The sequence below is a fragment of the Phoxinus phoxinus genome, assembly GCF_949152265.1.
Source record: "Phoxinus phoxinus genome assembly, chromosome: 24".
Classification (NCBI taxonomy): Eukaryota; Metazoa; Chordata; class Actinopteri; order Cypriniformes; family Leuciscidae; genus Phoxinus; species Phoxinus phoxinus.
In genome coordinates this window covers 21,092,920-21,108,818 of record NC_136899.1, presented here as the reverse complement: position 1 = coordinate 21,108,818, position 15,899 = coordinate 21,092,920, and the positions used below count along the sequence as shown (strand labels likewise).

General features: G+C 42.8%; 1 protein-coding gene across 6 annotated transcripts in view; it reads right to left on the bottom strand.

The window, feature by feature from the left end:
• LOC306992602 (NACHT, LRR and PYD domains-containing protein 3-like) overlaps nucleotides 1–15,899 on the bottom strand; it is a 74,194-nt gene that overhangs the window by 36,172 nt on the left and 22,123 nt on the right. For all 6 annotated transcript variants that reach the window (XR_013796314.1, XM_079601709.1, XM_079601712.1 and 3 more), the window contains exon 6: nucleotides 4,179–4,352. Coding sequence is in view for 5 of the 6 variants with exons in the window: in XM_079601709.1 (XP_079457835.1) it covers nucleotides 4,179–4,352 (174 nt within the window). In the remaining variant the exon portion in view is untranslated. The remainder of the gene's footprint in view (nucleotides 1–4,178; nucleotides 4,353–15,899) is intronic.

Sequence of the window (15,899 nt, the reverse complement as noted above, 5' to 3'; positions counted from 1 at the left end):
CTGTTACTCACCACTGGGTGACAGGTAAAATGCTCTTTGTAGATAGACATCAGTCCGCCACCCCGTCCAGTTGTCCGTGGGGAATTTAAATACTGACATTTAGTTGGCAGAAGTTCGGAAAGAGGGCTCAAGTCTCCAGGACAGAGCCAGGTCTCAGTAAGAAATAAAAAAATCCAGTCTCTGCGCAGAGAACAGATCGTTTAATATAAAAGTTTTATTTACAACCGATCTGGAGTTTATCAAGGCCATCCTCACTTTCAAGGGATTCAAATTAATATCCTTTTCATGAACTGCACGAGGTAGTGAGCGAAGGTTATTCAGACACACTCCTCCATGACAGAAACGAGGGGAGAAATTGGCGGTTTGAGCGCTTAAAGGGTTAGTTCGCCCATTTAAGACATGAGGTTGTATGCTATCCTTACCAGCACTATAGTGCATACACGCAGACCCACTCTGTGGTCACCTCCCTGGTCAGAGTTCTGGCCGCTGGAAGTCTTTCAAGAAAGTAGTCCTGCTTAGTTTTCGGGGCCACAAAACTGTGCGTTTTTACGTGAAAATTGTTTTTGCGTTTCAAAGCTTGATTAATTTACATCACAAAAAACACGCCGTACAAAATTCATACCTCAGTTTTAATCGGCACTATTTTCTTTCCATTTCTATGAATCCGCACTGCTGTCAACGTCAACAGTGCGCACGTTCCGATCAGCTGTTCCATGTGTTTACACAATCGAATGACAACGACGTAAAAAGTAGAAAATGAACAATGGTGCGAACTTTTAATTCCCAGGTTGTGACCACAAGAATGTGCCGGGATCACCGTTCAGATTCCATAGTTTTCCTGTTTCGGATATAACGTTAGCGAGACAGCTTTGGCTGGTTGCCATCGGCTACTCTGCGGGAGCAAAAATATCCAGAATCTAGGATTTTCGTGTGTGCAGTGCTCACTTCAGCGAAGACGATTACATCCCCAACCAAGGAGGAAAAGGAAAAAAAAAACAATCTTAAAGAGTTTTTCTGTAGCCTACCAGTAACACGGGTAAGCTCTATACTAACTTTATGATCCCATGTCTAAACTGTAGCTAGGTAAACAAGCTGATGTTTAGACTCCAGTGGAAATCACGTGAAAAGAAGTCTAATAGCCTATAAAAACAGTATATAGGGATATAGGTACAATTTGCTGAGAAAACTATTTGATTGAACACACACACACAATTGAGTGAAGTTCGGCATCGGTATACTCCGGTTCATAAAGGTATCCCTTTGGCGTTGTGCTAAAATTACTTTCATCATCATCTGTTCCGTCTGACAAAGTGCTAAAATTGGTCTCATCATCAGAAGTTTCGTAGTCAGACTTGTTGTCAGCGAGTCGCGCTATCAACAGCTGATCGGAACGTGCGCACTGTTGACGTCAACAGCAGCGCGGATTGATAGAAATGGAAAGAAAATAGTGCCGATTAAAACTGAGGTATGAATTTTGTACGGCGTGTTTTTTGTGATGTAAATTAATCAAGCTTTGAAGCGCAAAATTTTTTTTTACGTAAAAACGCACAGTTTTGTGGCCCCGGAAACTAACCAGGACTACTTTCTTGAAAAACTTCCAGCGGCCAGAACTCTGACCAGGGAGGTGACCACAGAGTGGGTCTGTGTGTATGCACTATAGTGCTGGTAATGATTGCATACAACCTCATGTCTTAAATGGGCGAACTAACCCTTTAAGAGCGGAGCCGACTCAGTCGAAACCAGGGGAATTATCCATTGTCGAAGCGGATCCAAAGAGCGTCTCCGAACGGCTCGACGCAGAGTGAGTGGAAGTTCTCCATGCTTCAGTAACGTCAGCCTCAGCTTAACCGCGATGCCGGCCCGTCTTCGCCTCCAGGTTGGAAGAGAGTCAGGCCAGCGATGCAGGCAACCCGGTATGGAGGATAGGAACGGTGGAGGTGTGTGATAACAGCCATCCTGTAATTGATATGGCTGCGCATTTGATGAGATTTGTAGATTCAAATTAAAAAGAGTTTCTCGATTATAAGTCAATAGTGATGCACAGCATTTCTGCACGGTAAAACAGGTTAAAACATAAAAACACACAACCAAACAGAGCGACAGACGGCATGCCACACACATCTGCGCCATCTTGGTAATGTTCAGAGTCCTCTCTCTTGCTTTAACCTTTTAAATGTATGAAATGTATCTCTTTTTGTGGTTAAATGTATGTACATGTCATATTAGAGGTAGCTCTGAGGTGTGCAGGGTGAGAAACAAACTCTATATGCCCATAATTACAAACAATCCTATATCTCTGTGTTCCGGACTAGCAAAATTATAGTTTGCGGTGTCTGTAGAATTGTAAAAACCCGACGGCATCGAATCTCGACGACAAATCACAAAAAGACGCATTATTTCAGAAATACCATCTTTCTGAGAATAAATGCTCATTTTTGGCACTACCATAAATTAGGGAAGGAGGGTTGGACGATTCGAACAAAGGACGTCTTTCCCGCCTCCGCTTCTAAACACAGATTGGCCCATCCACGACAGATAGGTGTGACCCAGCTTGTATATATAATATATAGGTTATATTGGTATATGTAGAATTTTATATAGGTATCCATCAAAAGTTTGCAAACATTTTTTATGTTTTTAGAAGAAGTCTCTTTTGCTCATCAACTCTGCGTTTATTTGATAAGAAAATAAAGAAAAAAACAGTAATATTGTGAAATAGTATTACAATTTAAAATAGCCTAACTGTATAGTTTAAAATGTTATTAATTTCTGTGATTCATCATTACTTCAGTCTTCAGTGTCACATGATCCTTCAGAAATCATTCTCGTATGATGATTTTTTTTTTTAAAATCAGTGTTGGAAACAGTTGTGTTGCTTAGTATTTTTTATAACCTGTGATAGTTTTTTCAGGATTCTTTGATGAATAAAAAAATATTCAAGAACAGCATTTATTTAAAATCTTTTGTAACTGTATACACTACCTACCTTTCTTTCTTTTTTTGAAAGGATGCATTAAGTTATTGTTAGGAAATTTCTATTTTGAATAAATGCTTTTCTTTTTAATCAGTGAATCCTGAAAAAAGTATCACAGGTTATAAAAAAATATTAAGCAGCACAACGGTTTCCAACATTGATAATACCTGATTATCAAATCATGATATTAGAATGATTTCTGAAGGATCATGTGACACTGAAGACTGGAGTAAGGATGCTGAAAATTCAGCTTTGATCAAAGAAATAAATTATATTTTTAAAGTATATTAAAATAGAAAATCATTATTTTAAATTGTAATAATATTTCACAATATTACTGTTGTTTCTGTATTTTTGATCAAATAAATGCAGCCTTCTTCCAAAAATATTAAACATGGTAATGTGTCCAAACGTTTGACTGGTACTATATGTTTATACATGTACGGTAGCACTGTGGTCTTGTGAGGCACAACATTTAGTTCCTCCACATAGAAGAATTACAATAAAACAGATTGAAAAACAAAACCTTTGAATCTCCTCTCATTCTCAGATTCTCCTCTCTGCCTCACAGCACCTTGATGGGGGCATTAGCCATTGGGGGAGTGTCTATTGTCTCCCCTCATTCATATTCATGGCCATCAACACCCCTACGCATACAGCAGTGCTGGCACAAAAACTGACTTAAAAAGTTTAAATCGTTATATTGTTGTTTTGTGAAAGAGTGATCAGAATGATTTTCACATCATTTTGAAGTAAACATTCTAGCCTACAAGAATGGTAACTCAAAAGTCTTGTGCCAAACTATTCAGTATGAGTTATATGGGCTCATTGCAGTGACAATTTTTTCCCCAAAACTTACTAACAACGTATAATATTTTTTTTCTATAAAATGCAAACATGTAACTTCCATTTTGCTCACATATTATTGTGGCAGAGTTTGTGCTGAATACAGCATAATTATGAGTTGGCAAAATGTATGTTCTAAGTAGCTGAAATAAGCACAAATGCCAGGGCATGTCAAAACATCTCAAGGGCCACAAAAAACCCTCAGACCCCAGAGGGTTAAAGACGCCTGAACAAGCTAATCCATGTCTTCAGAGTTACAGGAAGATGAGTTTTATCAGGGTTTGAGCTAAACTCCGTAGGCCAGCGGCACTCCAGTGCAATAACATGTCTGACTATGATATACTGTAGATGATCTTACCAGAGTTTTTCCAGTTTACAGTCAGGATCCTCCAGTACAACAGAGAGAAGCTTCACACCCGAATCTCGTAGTTTTCTTGTAGACAGATCCAGTTCTCTCAGTTGTGAGGGGTTTGATCTCAGAACTGAAGTCAGAGCAGCACAATTATTCTCTGTGACACCACAATCCCTCAAACTGTAGAGAGATGAAGATCATACTTGGTAAACACTGTGAACTGAAAACAAAAAGCAATAGAAAATAGAGAAAAAATTGACATTTTGTAGATGGGAGTAAAGAAAACACTGCACTTTGTCACCAATGTATGGCATTGTCTCAAAATTACTCAGGAACCTTGAGGTCATGGTGTCACAGATTACAATGGGAGAGAAGAGTTAAGTGTGAATAAAAGACAAATGGGACATGGTATGGATAAACTCTCAGTGTGCAAAAGAACAAGATTCTGAACAGACACAACATTTACAACATAAAATTAAACCAACTAAATCCACACTTTGCTTTAAAGGGACACTAAGTAACTTTTTAGGTATTTTATTATCTAAAATCAATATTTTTATTCATAAATATGTCAATGGTGTACAAATACCTCGGGCAATTATCTGACTTATCCTTATAAATGAAGAATTTATTATCTTTATATACATGGGACGGGTAGGTCCACGGAGGCTTCCATGTAGTTCCGCCATCTTGCAAAACTATAATAGCAGAGAGGGACAAAAAGTACTAAGCCAACGCGTTTCCACAGCGCGTTTTCGTTCAGAGCCAGCCGAAACCAGCAGAAACGCAGGTGCAGAGCAGTGAGAGGCGCTTGAAACTGCACCGGCAAGTTTAAAAGTCTGGATTGCATTGTTATTATGAACCATACATATGCCAAGCCACAGGAGAAGAAAACATCGTCGCCAAAAAAGTCAAAAATAGAACGTAAAAGGAAACGTGACCGTAGATTACAGAAAACAAGAGTTAATGTCGCTAATGTGGCTAATTTTATATAGCTCTCCTTTTTCAAAAACAATCCATTAGCTCAAGTTGTGAATATTTTGCTACGTGCATAGAACTGTATGCCTGACTCTCACTCTCCTCCTCTTCCTCGTCGTCCACCTCCTCGCCTAGATACTGATCCAAGCTGCCTCTCTGTCCCTTTCCCTATTGTTTAATCATCTGATGATGATATCTAACAATGAACATAATTCAGAAAATATAACGAATAAAGAAGGGTGCGATTTGCCGGGGGGGGGGGGGGGGGTGCGTGGGATTTCCCCCTTTCTGGTCAATGTATCCCTGCATCTGCTTAATTATTTTTATCCCCGGTGGGGAAAAAATTTATCCTCCCCTCAAAGTGATCATACTACATAGTGGCGAGACGGATCACAAAACTTATCACGGATCCGTGGTTTGATTAAATTCAATTTTATTTTAAAATGATTACTCACTCACTCTTGAGCGTCTGGCGCGAGTGATTTCAATGTAAAGACGCGTTTATGCGCGTCTAGAGGTCCTGCGGCGCGGTGTTTAGCGCGGCGCGGTGTTTAGCGCGGCGCGGTAGACGCGAGCCTCATTCTACTCCAGTTTGCGTGAATGAGGCGAATTGCTATCACAGATAATGTATTTTCTATCATTTCACTGTAGCTCAGCATCGCGATGTAAAGTTAACGTTATTGCATGATCACAGTTTATATGTGTGGGGAAAGATAAGCTATTAGAGTAAAAATATTGCGTTATGCTACTTCAGTTAATAAGAAAAAAGATTTTACAATTCCTGCAATGCAGTGATGAAGTTCATGTTCTCATGATTTATTTTTATGAATAACAATGTTTCAAAACACCCCCCTCAGTAATTCATACTGTAACATTCGTTTGTTGTCATGTTGCAGTTTGTTTGAAATAACACACCTGTTCACCTGAAGGAAAACTCGACGAAGTGCTATTAGAAGACATCCTGTCAAAGCTTTTTGGTACATATCGCCTACCGTAGATGCAATGCGCATTTGAAAAAGCGAGGCGCTGGAGAGCAAAATAAGTTTGAATGCAAAATACAAATTCACCACTAGATGGGAGTAATTCCTACTTACTGTCCCTTTAAATGTAAGACCGCATTCTTGGGCTCGAATTCTTGGCCTCCCTTGCAGGTGAATAACCAATAAACATCCAAATATTTTATTTTATGTCTGTTGTTGCCAGGAAAACTACTTTATAGTACTAGATCAGTGATAAATCACTCTTTGTCTAGTGTATAATTAAGACAAATTATTCCCATGAAATTATTCCCTTGACATGAATTTTACAACCATCAACTGATATCTCAACCATGATAGCCTGTTTTTTAAAAAAATATTGTGTGCTTTATTATATAATATTAGACATGTTTTATTATATATATTATGATGTCACATTTATAGTTCCCTTTCGAGAGTACTCTCGTGTTGCGTAAGCTGGCTTACGCATCGGGAAAACCCCTTTTCTCCAGAAGATTGAAGCCAAAAATTATCCTTTAATTTTTCTTTAATTTAAAACACACTTGCTACAGCAAGCAGACCTAAGCGAGACGGCTTGCACGCTTATTGGCTGCTCTGCGGCAACTGCTGCAACCTATGGGGAGGCAACGCTTCGTGCCCTCCAAGGGTCACAGCCCGCCAAAATAGGCGTGGCTTCAGGTTATAAAAAGCCACGGCGCACAATAGATGCCTTGATTTCATCTCCTTCAGCGAAGTATCCTCTTCGCTGACTCTGGAAGAAGCCTCGCGCCGTTGAATCAGGCACTTCAGCGGGACAAGCCACTGCAGGACTGAAGAAGCCGGCTTCGCAGACTCTCCCTACGCCACCTTCAGACGCCGTTCCAGCTGCGCTATTCGTGCTCTCTAACGGCAGCTGCCCGGAGTGCGATTAGATGAGATGAGCTCCGTAGGCTTCAGCGACATGCGTGCTCACGGCGGCTGGATCCCCACGTGCCTCGCTCACTGAATCCCCCTCACCCGTCTTCACTGATGGTCAACGCCCGGCTGTTTCCACCTTCGTTCCCATCACTTTCGGTGCACTAGACAGTGAAGACGTCGACGAGGACAGCTGTTCTCTCGCCGCCTTGGGAAGCAAGGACTGGTCGGGCTCCATTCCGGACCCCGCCCCCTTAACCCAGGCCAGTACCAGCGGAACTAGGGCCAGCGTGGACTCTGAGCTCGTCTGCCTGCTGACGAAGGCCGTTGAAGACCTCGGCCTCGAGTGGTCTACACCCGACGAGCCAACACGCAACAGGCTCGACGAGTGGTATCTGCAGGGGCACCGCCAGGCTCCTCAGCAAAGGCCCGCCCCATTTCTTCCTGAACTCCATGACGAGTTGACGAAGTCATGGAAGGCGCCATTTTCCGGCAGGCTGAAATCGTCGGCACTAGAAAAAGGCTACCAGCATCTTCCCCCTATTGAAGAGGCTGTGTCCGCGCACCTTTTCCCGCCCTCCGCTGGATGGCAGTCTAAGGCCGCTCACCCATCTAAAGCCGTCTAGAGGCTGGTCCGGAGCCTGAGGCGTTCAGAGAGCTACGCAGCGCAACTGACCTAGCCCTGCGAGCAACAAAGACCATCGCTCAGGCTATCGGTAGAGACATGGCGGTTCTCACTGTTCTGGAATGCCATCTGTGGCTGACGCTCACAGATATGAAGGATGCCTACAGATCTTCCTTCCTGGACTCGCCCATCTCACCATCCGGTCTGTTTGGCCAGTCTGTCAAGGGCTTCGCGGAGCGCTTCACCGAAGCTCAGAAAGCGTCACAGGCCTTGCGACACTTTCTGCCCCGGCGCTCGAGTTCTGCGTCAGGCCGCTCGAAGAAGCAGCCGCCTGCCCAGACTTCAAGGGCGCTGCCGCCTCTGCTGCCAGCCTTCCAGTGCCGTCAGCCCATCGAAGCTCGCCAGCGCTCACGCTCGTCGAGCCGTCGCAGACCGCCTCCCCCCAGGGGACCGAGACCCAGGATTGAGGTAGACCCCGAGCCTCCGAAACCCTCCTTACCACGAGGGGAAAACGTTGACGGTTAAGTCTCGCTAAGGTCGGACCACCGTCGAAGAGCTCGAGTACACTTCTCTCAGTTTCCGCGACAGAGGTGACTGGAGATGTTTATATTGCAGCAAACGAGCCTGTTGCACAACATGTTCGCCTGCACACAAACGCAGTTTTCACGGCGACCCAAATAAATAAATAAAAAAGAGCAAAATGTCTGTTTATTATCTGGCTCACGCCGAATGGGTTTTAAATGTAGGAACTGTGCCCACTATTCAGTGCTCACCCCTACTCATAAACACTGCCCGGTCGGTGTCGCACACACACTTAAGGCTTTCATTCATAAAACACTTCCCCGCTCTCGCGGCATGTGTATCATATGCAGATCAGGCACACATAGCTCAATACGCACCTCATTATATAAGCGCTGTAGATACAGTATCACAAGCACAAGTCAATCAGGTTACCGGATCCCTAACACACAGCGATCCGAGCCTAGACATCATTCTACCCCTAGCCATACGTGCAAAAGCATGGGAAATCATCCCGGGTGTGTCAGAATGGGTGTTAAACATAATAAAGCGAGGTTACTCACTGCAGTTCGCACGCAGACCCCCGCGCTTTCAAGCCATGGTCGAAACGACAGTGAAAAAGCCGAAATAGCGAAACTGCTGAGAAAAGGGGCTATAGAAACCGTCCCTCTGACACAGAGCGAGTCGGGTTTTTACAGTCGTTATTTTCTCGTCTCAAAGAAGGATGGCGGTCTCCGACCCATCCTAGAATTCAGACATTTGAACAAAGCGCTTATGAGGCGAACGTTCAAAATGATGACGACCAAACAGATCCTCGCGCAAATTTGCCTGGGGGACTGGTTTATGTCGGTGGATCTAATGGACGCGTATTTTCAGATATTTGCCATTCTTGAGATTCGCCTTCGAGGGTCGAGCTTACCAGTACACCGTCCTACCGTTCAGCCTGTCTTTAGCACCACGTACGTTCACGAAGTGCATGGACACGCGCTCGCTCCCCTGAGACAACAGGGCATGCGAGTTTCTGAACTATTTAGACGACTGGCTAATTCTAGCTCAGTCAGAGACAGAACTAATACGTCACAAAGTTTTGTTACACAGTCATTTGGAAAACCTGGGTCTCAAAATCAATTGGAACAAGAGTTTGTTGTTGCCCAGTCAGAAAATCTCTTTTCTAGGAATAGAAATAGACTCTGTCAATGAAAGCGCGGCTTTTGTCACAGCACGCGCTCTCTATCCAGCGCCTAGCGGTGTCATTCAGAGCCGGCAAAGTCACTTCTCTCAAAAGTTTTCAGAGGATTCTGGGCCGCATGGCCTCGGCTTCATATGCGCCCCCTCCAGCTCTGGCTGAAGTCCCGGGTCCCGTCACGCGAATGGACGTCGGGTCACCTTCGTCTCAAGGTTACCCAGCGCTGTATTGAAGCCCTGGAACCTTGGAAGACAGCCGACTGGTACCAGTTGGGCGTCGATATGGGAACTGTCTCAAAGCTAAAAGTAGTCTCGACAGATGCATCCAACCTCGGTTGGGGGGCCCTGCACGAGGGCAGGCAGACCTCTGTTCTATGGTCAGACCTGGAGAAGAGCCTACATATAAACTGTCTAGAGATGAAAGCGGTCGAACTAGCTCTGGAATTTTTTCTCCCATGCTTGAGGGGTCACCACATCTTAGTCCGATCGTACAACATGTCGATGGTATCCTACATAAACCGCCAGGGTGCTATCAGATCCCGGATCCTTTTTACCATGGCCAAACGCCTTCTCGTGTGGGCTCAGCACAACCTGCGCTCTCTGAGAGCAGCGCATGTGCCAGGCATCCTGAACCTGGGTCCAGATATGCTATCCAGGGGCAACGTTCCCCCAGGGCAATGGTCCCTTCACCCCAAGGTGGTTCAGTTATTATGGAGCATCTTCGGCAGGGCAGAGGTCGACCTCTTCGCCTCAGAAGACAACACTCATTGCCCAACGTACTTCACAAAGAGCAGGGACGCGTTGGCCCACGACTGGCCTAATCGCCCGCTATATGCTTTCCCACCGATCTCTTTGTTGCCACAAGTCATCAAACGAATCAGGGAGAACGGGTGCGCTGTACTCCTAGTCGCCCCGCTCTGGAGGAACCAAATGTGGTTCCCGGAGCTGACGCAGTTAGTGGGAACAGCCCCTTGGCCGGTCCCATTGAGGAAAGACCTCCTCTCTCAGGCCAAAGGGACGCATCCCCAAAGGGATGGACCCCACAGTTCTGGCATCCCCACTCCGAACTGTGGGCCCTGCACGCATGGGCTCTCAACGGGTACTCGTTAACCTCTCAGAGGGAGTGTTAAACACTATCACAGAGGCTAGAGCGCCCTCTACCAGGCGGCTTTACGCCTTAAAATGGTCAGTGTTCTCTAGCACGGAACATGGATCCACAAAACTGTGGAGTAATGGAGTTACTCTCCTTCCTCCAAGAGCTTTTGGACGCAGGTAGATCCCCCTACACGCTCAAAGTATATGTGTCGGCCATAGCGGCTTTTCGAATGCCAGCGTCTGGTCAGTCACTGGGGAAAAATGACCTAGTCGTCCGTTTCCTCAGAGGAGCGAGGAGGCTAAACCCTCCTCGACCTCCGTCGGTTCCCGGTTGGGACCTTTCCACGGTCCTAGAGGCCATGAAAGGCGACCCAGGGGTCACGTGATGCAGCTGAACTAGAAGGCTCCTGGAGCTCCTGGATGCTCTCCGAAATTTTATACTTAAAAACACTCTCAGCCCTTCGAAAAAGAAAAACTACTCTTTTATTCTGATTTATCTGCAACGTAATGGACCTGAGATCTAAAAATAAGAAAGCTGACTCGATGAGTGTACATACTTCATCGTGTGAAAAGGAAGACCAGCAACAAGAAGCTAGTAGCATCAACGTTAGCATAATGGCGCACGGACAAGCACAGCCGACCGGAGACAATGCTCTTATACTTCAAGAGATACGAAATGGAAACCTAGCCCTCTCCAATAAATTGGATACCAAAACGGCAGAGATTAACGAATCCATATCAAGTTTAAAATCTATGCTTGATAATCTGACATCCCGCGTCACTGAAGCGGAAGGCCGCATCGGGACAGCGGAGGATCACGTCACTGAGTTGGATTCGCGGGTGATCAAGTTGACGAAGGACAATGAATATTTGATGGAGAAAGTTGAGTCACTTGAGAACTACAGCAGACGCAACAATATCCGCGTAATAAACGTGCGTGAAGGCTGTGAGGGGAGTGACCCGGTCACTTTTTTCGCCAATTGGCTTCCGATTGTATTGGGTCAAGAGCACTTTCCTGAACCGCTGATAATAGAGCGAGCGCATCGGACGCTCGCGCCAAGACCATCCGCGGGGGAAAGGCCGAGGGCTGTGTTGATACGCCTTCTGAAATACCTGGACCGGGAGAAGATACTGCGTGCGGCAGCAAAATTGTCCAGGGAAAGCAACAGTCCCATATTGTATGAGAACTCGCCGGTGATGTTTTTTCCTGACCTGAGTGCCGAAAGGAATATGATCGGGTAAAGAAAGAGCTTAAGTCCAAAGGTATCCAGTTTGCCTTACTTTATCCTGCTATCCTGAGGGTAACTCTGTCAGATGGGAAAAAGAAAACATTTAAAACGCCAAGAGAAGCGGCAGCGTTTGTGAGAGAGAACACTTGAAAATTGAGAAGTGTAAACAAGTGACCTAATGCACCTTCTTGGTCCCAGCCATTGCGCAAGCTGTAAGATACCACAATTTTACGATATTGTTCACCTGCTTGAATGGTTATCTTAATACAGTCAGTTCTACGTTAGAGTGTTTTTTATAATATTATATATTATATAACGGAGAGCCTCTGGGGGGCAGACGACCCTAGATTTAAGTTAGACTAGTTGTTCACGGGTACAAGACCTTCTAGATAAAGGGAGCTGTGCCATTTTTATTTTTATTTGTTTATGGCACTAGGGGGTTCTTTATGTGGTTTTTGGGGTAATTTCCTTTTTTGTTTGGGTGCTCCAGTTATTTGTTGCTTACAGGTTTACATATACTCTGCTTATGGTAATATTGTGAGAGGTCGAATGAAGCTAATTAATAAGAAAGAAATTAGTGGATAGAGTATTAAAATTTGTCAGTTTTAATGTTAATGGGTTGAATGGACCAATTAAAAGAAAAAGGGTTTTGACATATCTTAAAAAGTTAAAAGTAGATTTAGTTTTCCTACAAGAAACTCACCTCACTGCGCAGGAACACAGAAAATTAAAGAGAGAATGGGTGGGGCAGGTAGTGTCATTTTCATTCAACTCTAGGGCCAGAGGAGTAGCCATCTTAATAAATAAAAATGCACCTTTGGAAATACTTGATACTGATATTGATTCCTCAGGACGATATGTTTTTGTTAATTGTAGAATATTTTCAGAACAATGGTCACTTTTAAATTTATATGCGCCAAATCATGATGATGAAGTGTTCATGCAAAATATGTTTCTAAAGGTTGCGGGTGGGCAGCAAAATATACTTATAGGGGGGGACTTCAACTTTTGCTTAGATCCTATAATGGACAAATCAACAAAGAACATTCCAAACTCAAAAGCAGCCAAGACCACTCAATCGTATATGAAAGATCTAAATTTAATAGACATTTGGAGGCGGATGCACCCTCAGACCCGGGATTATTCCTTTTATTCATGCCCTCATAAATCCCATACTAGAATCGATCTATTCCTATTATCCACCCAATTATTCCATGGAGTATTAGACTCCGAATATTTATCCAGAACGTTATCGGATCATTCACCACTGACTTTGTCCATCTTGTTTCCAGATAAACCTAAAACACCATATAGGTGGCGACTTAATCCCACTCTCCTACAAAGAACTGACTTTTGCACATTCATAAGAGACCAGATTAGGCTATTTTGTGAAATAAACTGTGCCTCCTCTCCCAATAGCTTTATCTTATGGGATGCACTGAAAGCCTATCTGAGAGGGCAAATAATCTCCTATACAAAAGGCCTGAAAAAACAATATACAGCAGATATTGACAAATTAGAAAAAGAAATATTATCCCTAGAAAAAGAGTATAAAAGAAATGGTTCTTCTGACACATACCAATCCTTAGTTCAGAAAAAACTCCAATATAATACATTAGACACTTACAAAATTGAAAGAGCCATTTTAAGAACTAGACAGAGGTATTATGAATTGGGGGAGAAGGCGCATAAAATATTATCCTGGCAGCTGAAGGCAGAGGAAAACACTAGAAATATTAATGCTATTCAAACTGAAACAGGCTCTATCTCATATAGTCCAACAGAAATTAATGACACATTTAAAAACTTTTATTTAAATTTGTACAAATCTGAGCAACCTACAGATTTGACCCATATAGACAATTTTCTATCTAGAATCGAATTTAAACAAATTGGTGATGAAGATAAAAAAAATTTGGACCTCCCCTTCACGCAGGCAGAAATTATAAAAGCCCTTAATTCACGTCAGTCTAACAAATCTCCAGGAGAGGATGGTTTCCCACCTGAATTCTATAAGGAATTTAAAGATTTACTCATCCCACTGATTATGGATGTAGTAAACCTTTCATCTAAGACGCATAGGCTTCCCGAATCATCCACGACCGCTATAATCACAGTTATATTTAAAAAAAAATAAAGATCCACTAAAATGTGCCTCTTACAGGCCTATTTCATTACTGAATTCAGATTTTAAATTGATCTCTAAAGTGTTAGCAAACAGGCTTAGCCTGGTATTACCAAAAATAATTAATCCAGATCAGAGCGGCTTCATCCGAAAACGACTATCTGCCAATAATTTGAGTAGGTTTTTCAATATAATTCATTTAGCAAAATCAAGGCCGGATCACACAGTGGCTGTGGCGTTAGACGCCGAAAAAGCCTTTGATAGGCTGGAATGGCCCTACTTATTTAAGGTATTAGCTCAATTTGGTTTTGGACATACATTTATTAACTGGGTGAGAACACTATATTATAACCCCAAAGCAAAGATTACTACTAATGGACAAATTTCATCCCCATTTTCACTACATAGATCCAGTAGACAGGGATGCCCTCTGTCTCCGAGTTTGTTTGCCTTAGCCATTGAACCTTTGGCAGAAGCAATTAGAAGGGACCCTGATATAAAGGGCTTCAAGGTCGGACAGACAACCCATAAAATTAATTTATTTGCTGATGATGTTCTTTTATATTTAACAGACCCTTCTCACTCTCTCACTCGATTACAAGACTTGTTAGACACTTATAGTACGGTTTCAGGATACAAAGTAAACTATGATAAAAGTGAAATAATCCCCTTAACATCATTTAATTATCATGTGTATCAGGGTGCATCCGCATTCAAATGGGCCCCAACTGAAATAAAATATCTCGGTATAGTTGTGGATAATAACTTAAAAATCTTTATAGATTGAATTATTGTCCGCTACTTAAAAAAATTGAGGAAGATCTGCGCAGATGGATTAGTCTCCCCATCACTTTGGTGGGGAGAATTAATTGCATTAAAATGAACATCCTACCAAGATTGCAGTTTCTTTTTCAATCATTGCCTATTCCATTGCCCCAAAGCTTTTTCAAAACTCTTAATAAAAATGTAAGAGAATTCATTTGGAACAACAAGGTACCAAGGATATCTTTGGAGAAATTATCATGGAACTATCAGTCAGGGGGACTACAATTTCCCAATTTTAGGAAATATTATTTTGCTGCCCAAATGAGATTTCTTTGGTCTATGTCTGAGAAAGATACAATTCCATCCTGGGTTTGTATTGCATTTCACTCCTTGAAAGATAACTCTTTTAGTGAATTTGTGTACAAATATAACTACCGAATTTTATCAAGGAAAACTGATAACCCAATTCTGTTACACCTTATTAAAATTTGGTATGATGTACATAAGACCATCGGAAAGGAAATAAAACTGTCGCCAAAGTCACCTTTAAAACAAAATGAGCTTATCCCGATGACTGTAAATAACAAGATTCTGGAGGCATGGCATCGCAGTGGAATTCATACTTTGGAGGATTGTTATGAGGATGGACTTTTCATGTCCTTTGAACGATTGAGGAGAAAATATAACCTGCCCAGCAATACTTTCTTTTGTTACCTTCAATTGCGATCCTATTTGAGGAGCACTTTAAACAGCAGCATGACTCTGCCCAAACTCACGGAAATGGAAAAATTGATGCAAGAAAGTGGACAATGTAAGCTTATTTCTAAAGTGTACTCATTGTTGATATCTGAATGTCCTAAACCTGATTTGTATAAGTCTAAAGGGAAGTGGGAATCAGACTTAAATACCACAATTGAAGACCAGCTTTGGTCAGGGTTGTGTAAAGACAGTTTATCTGCCACTATTAATGCACGGTATAGACTTACCCACTATAATTTCCTCCATCAGTTGTATTTAACTCCGGAGAAGATTCACAAGTCAATCCTGAGTTATCTGATACATGTTTCCGCTGTACAATAGAGGTGGGCTCCTTCCTACATTGTACTTGGTCGTGTGTAAAAGTACGAGATTTCTGGATTGACCTTTGTAGTGTCTTGACGAAGATTATACAAATTCCATTACCGGTTGACCCAGAGATTTGTTTGCTGGGGAACTTCATGAAAATTTATAAAATATTAAGCAGGTCTCAGAAAAAATTTCTGGAGATAGCTCTGGCAGTGGCTAGAAAATGCATTGCTGTCTCATGGAAGTCTG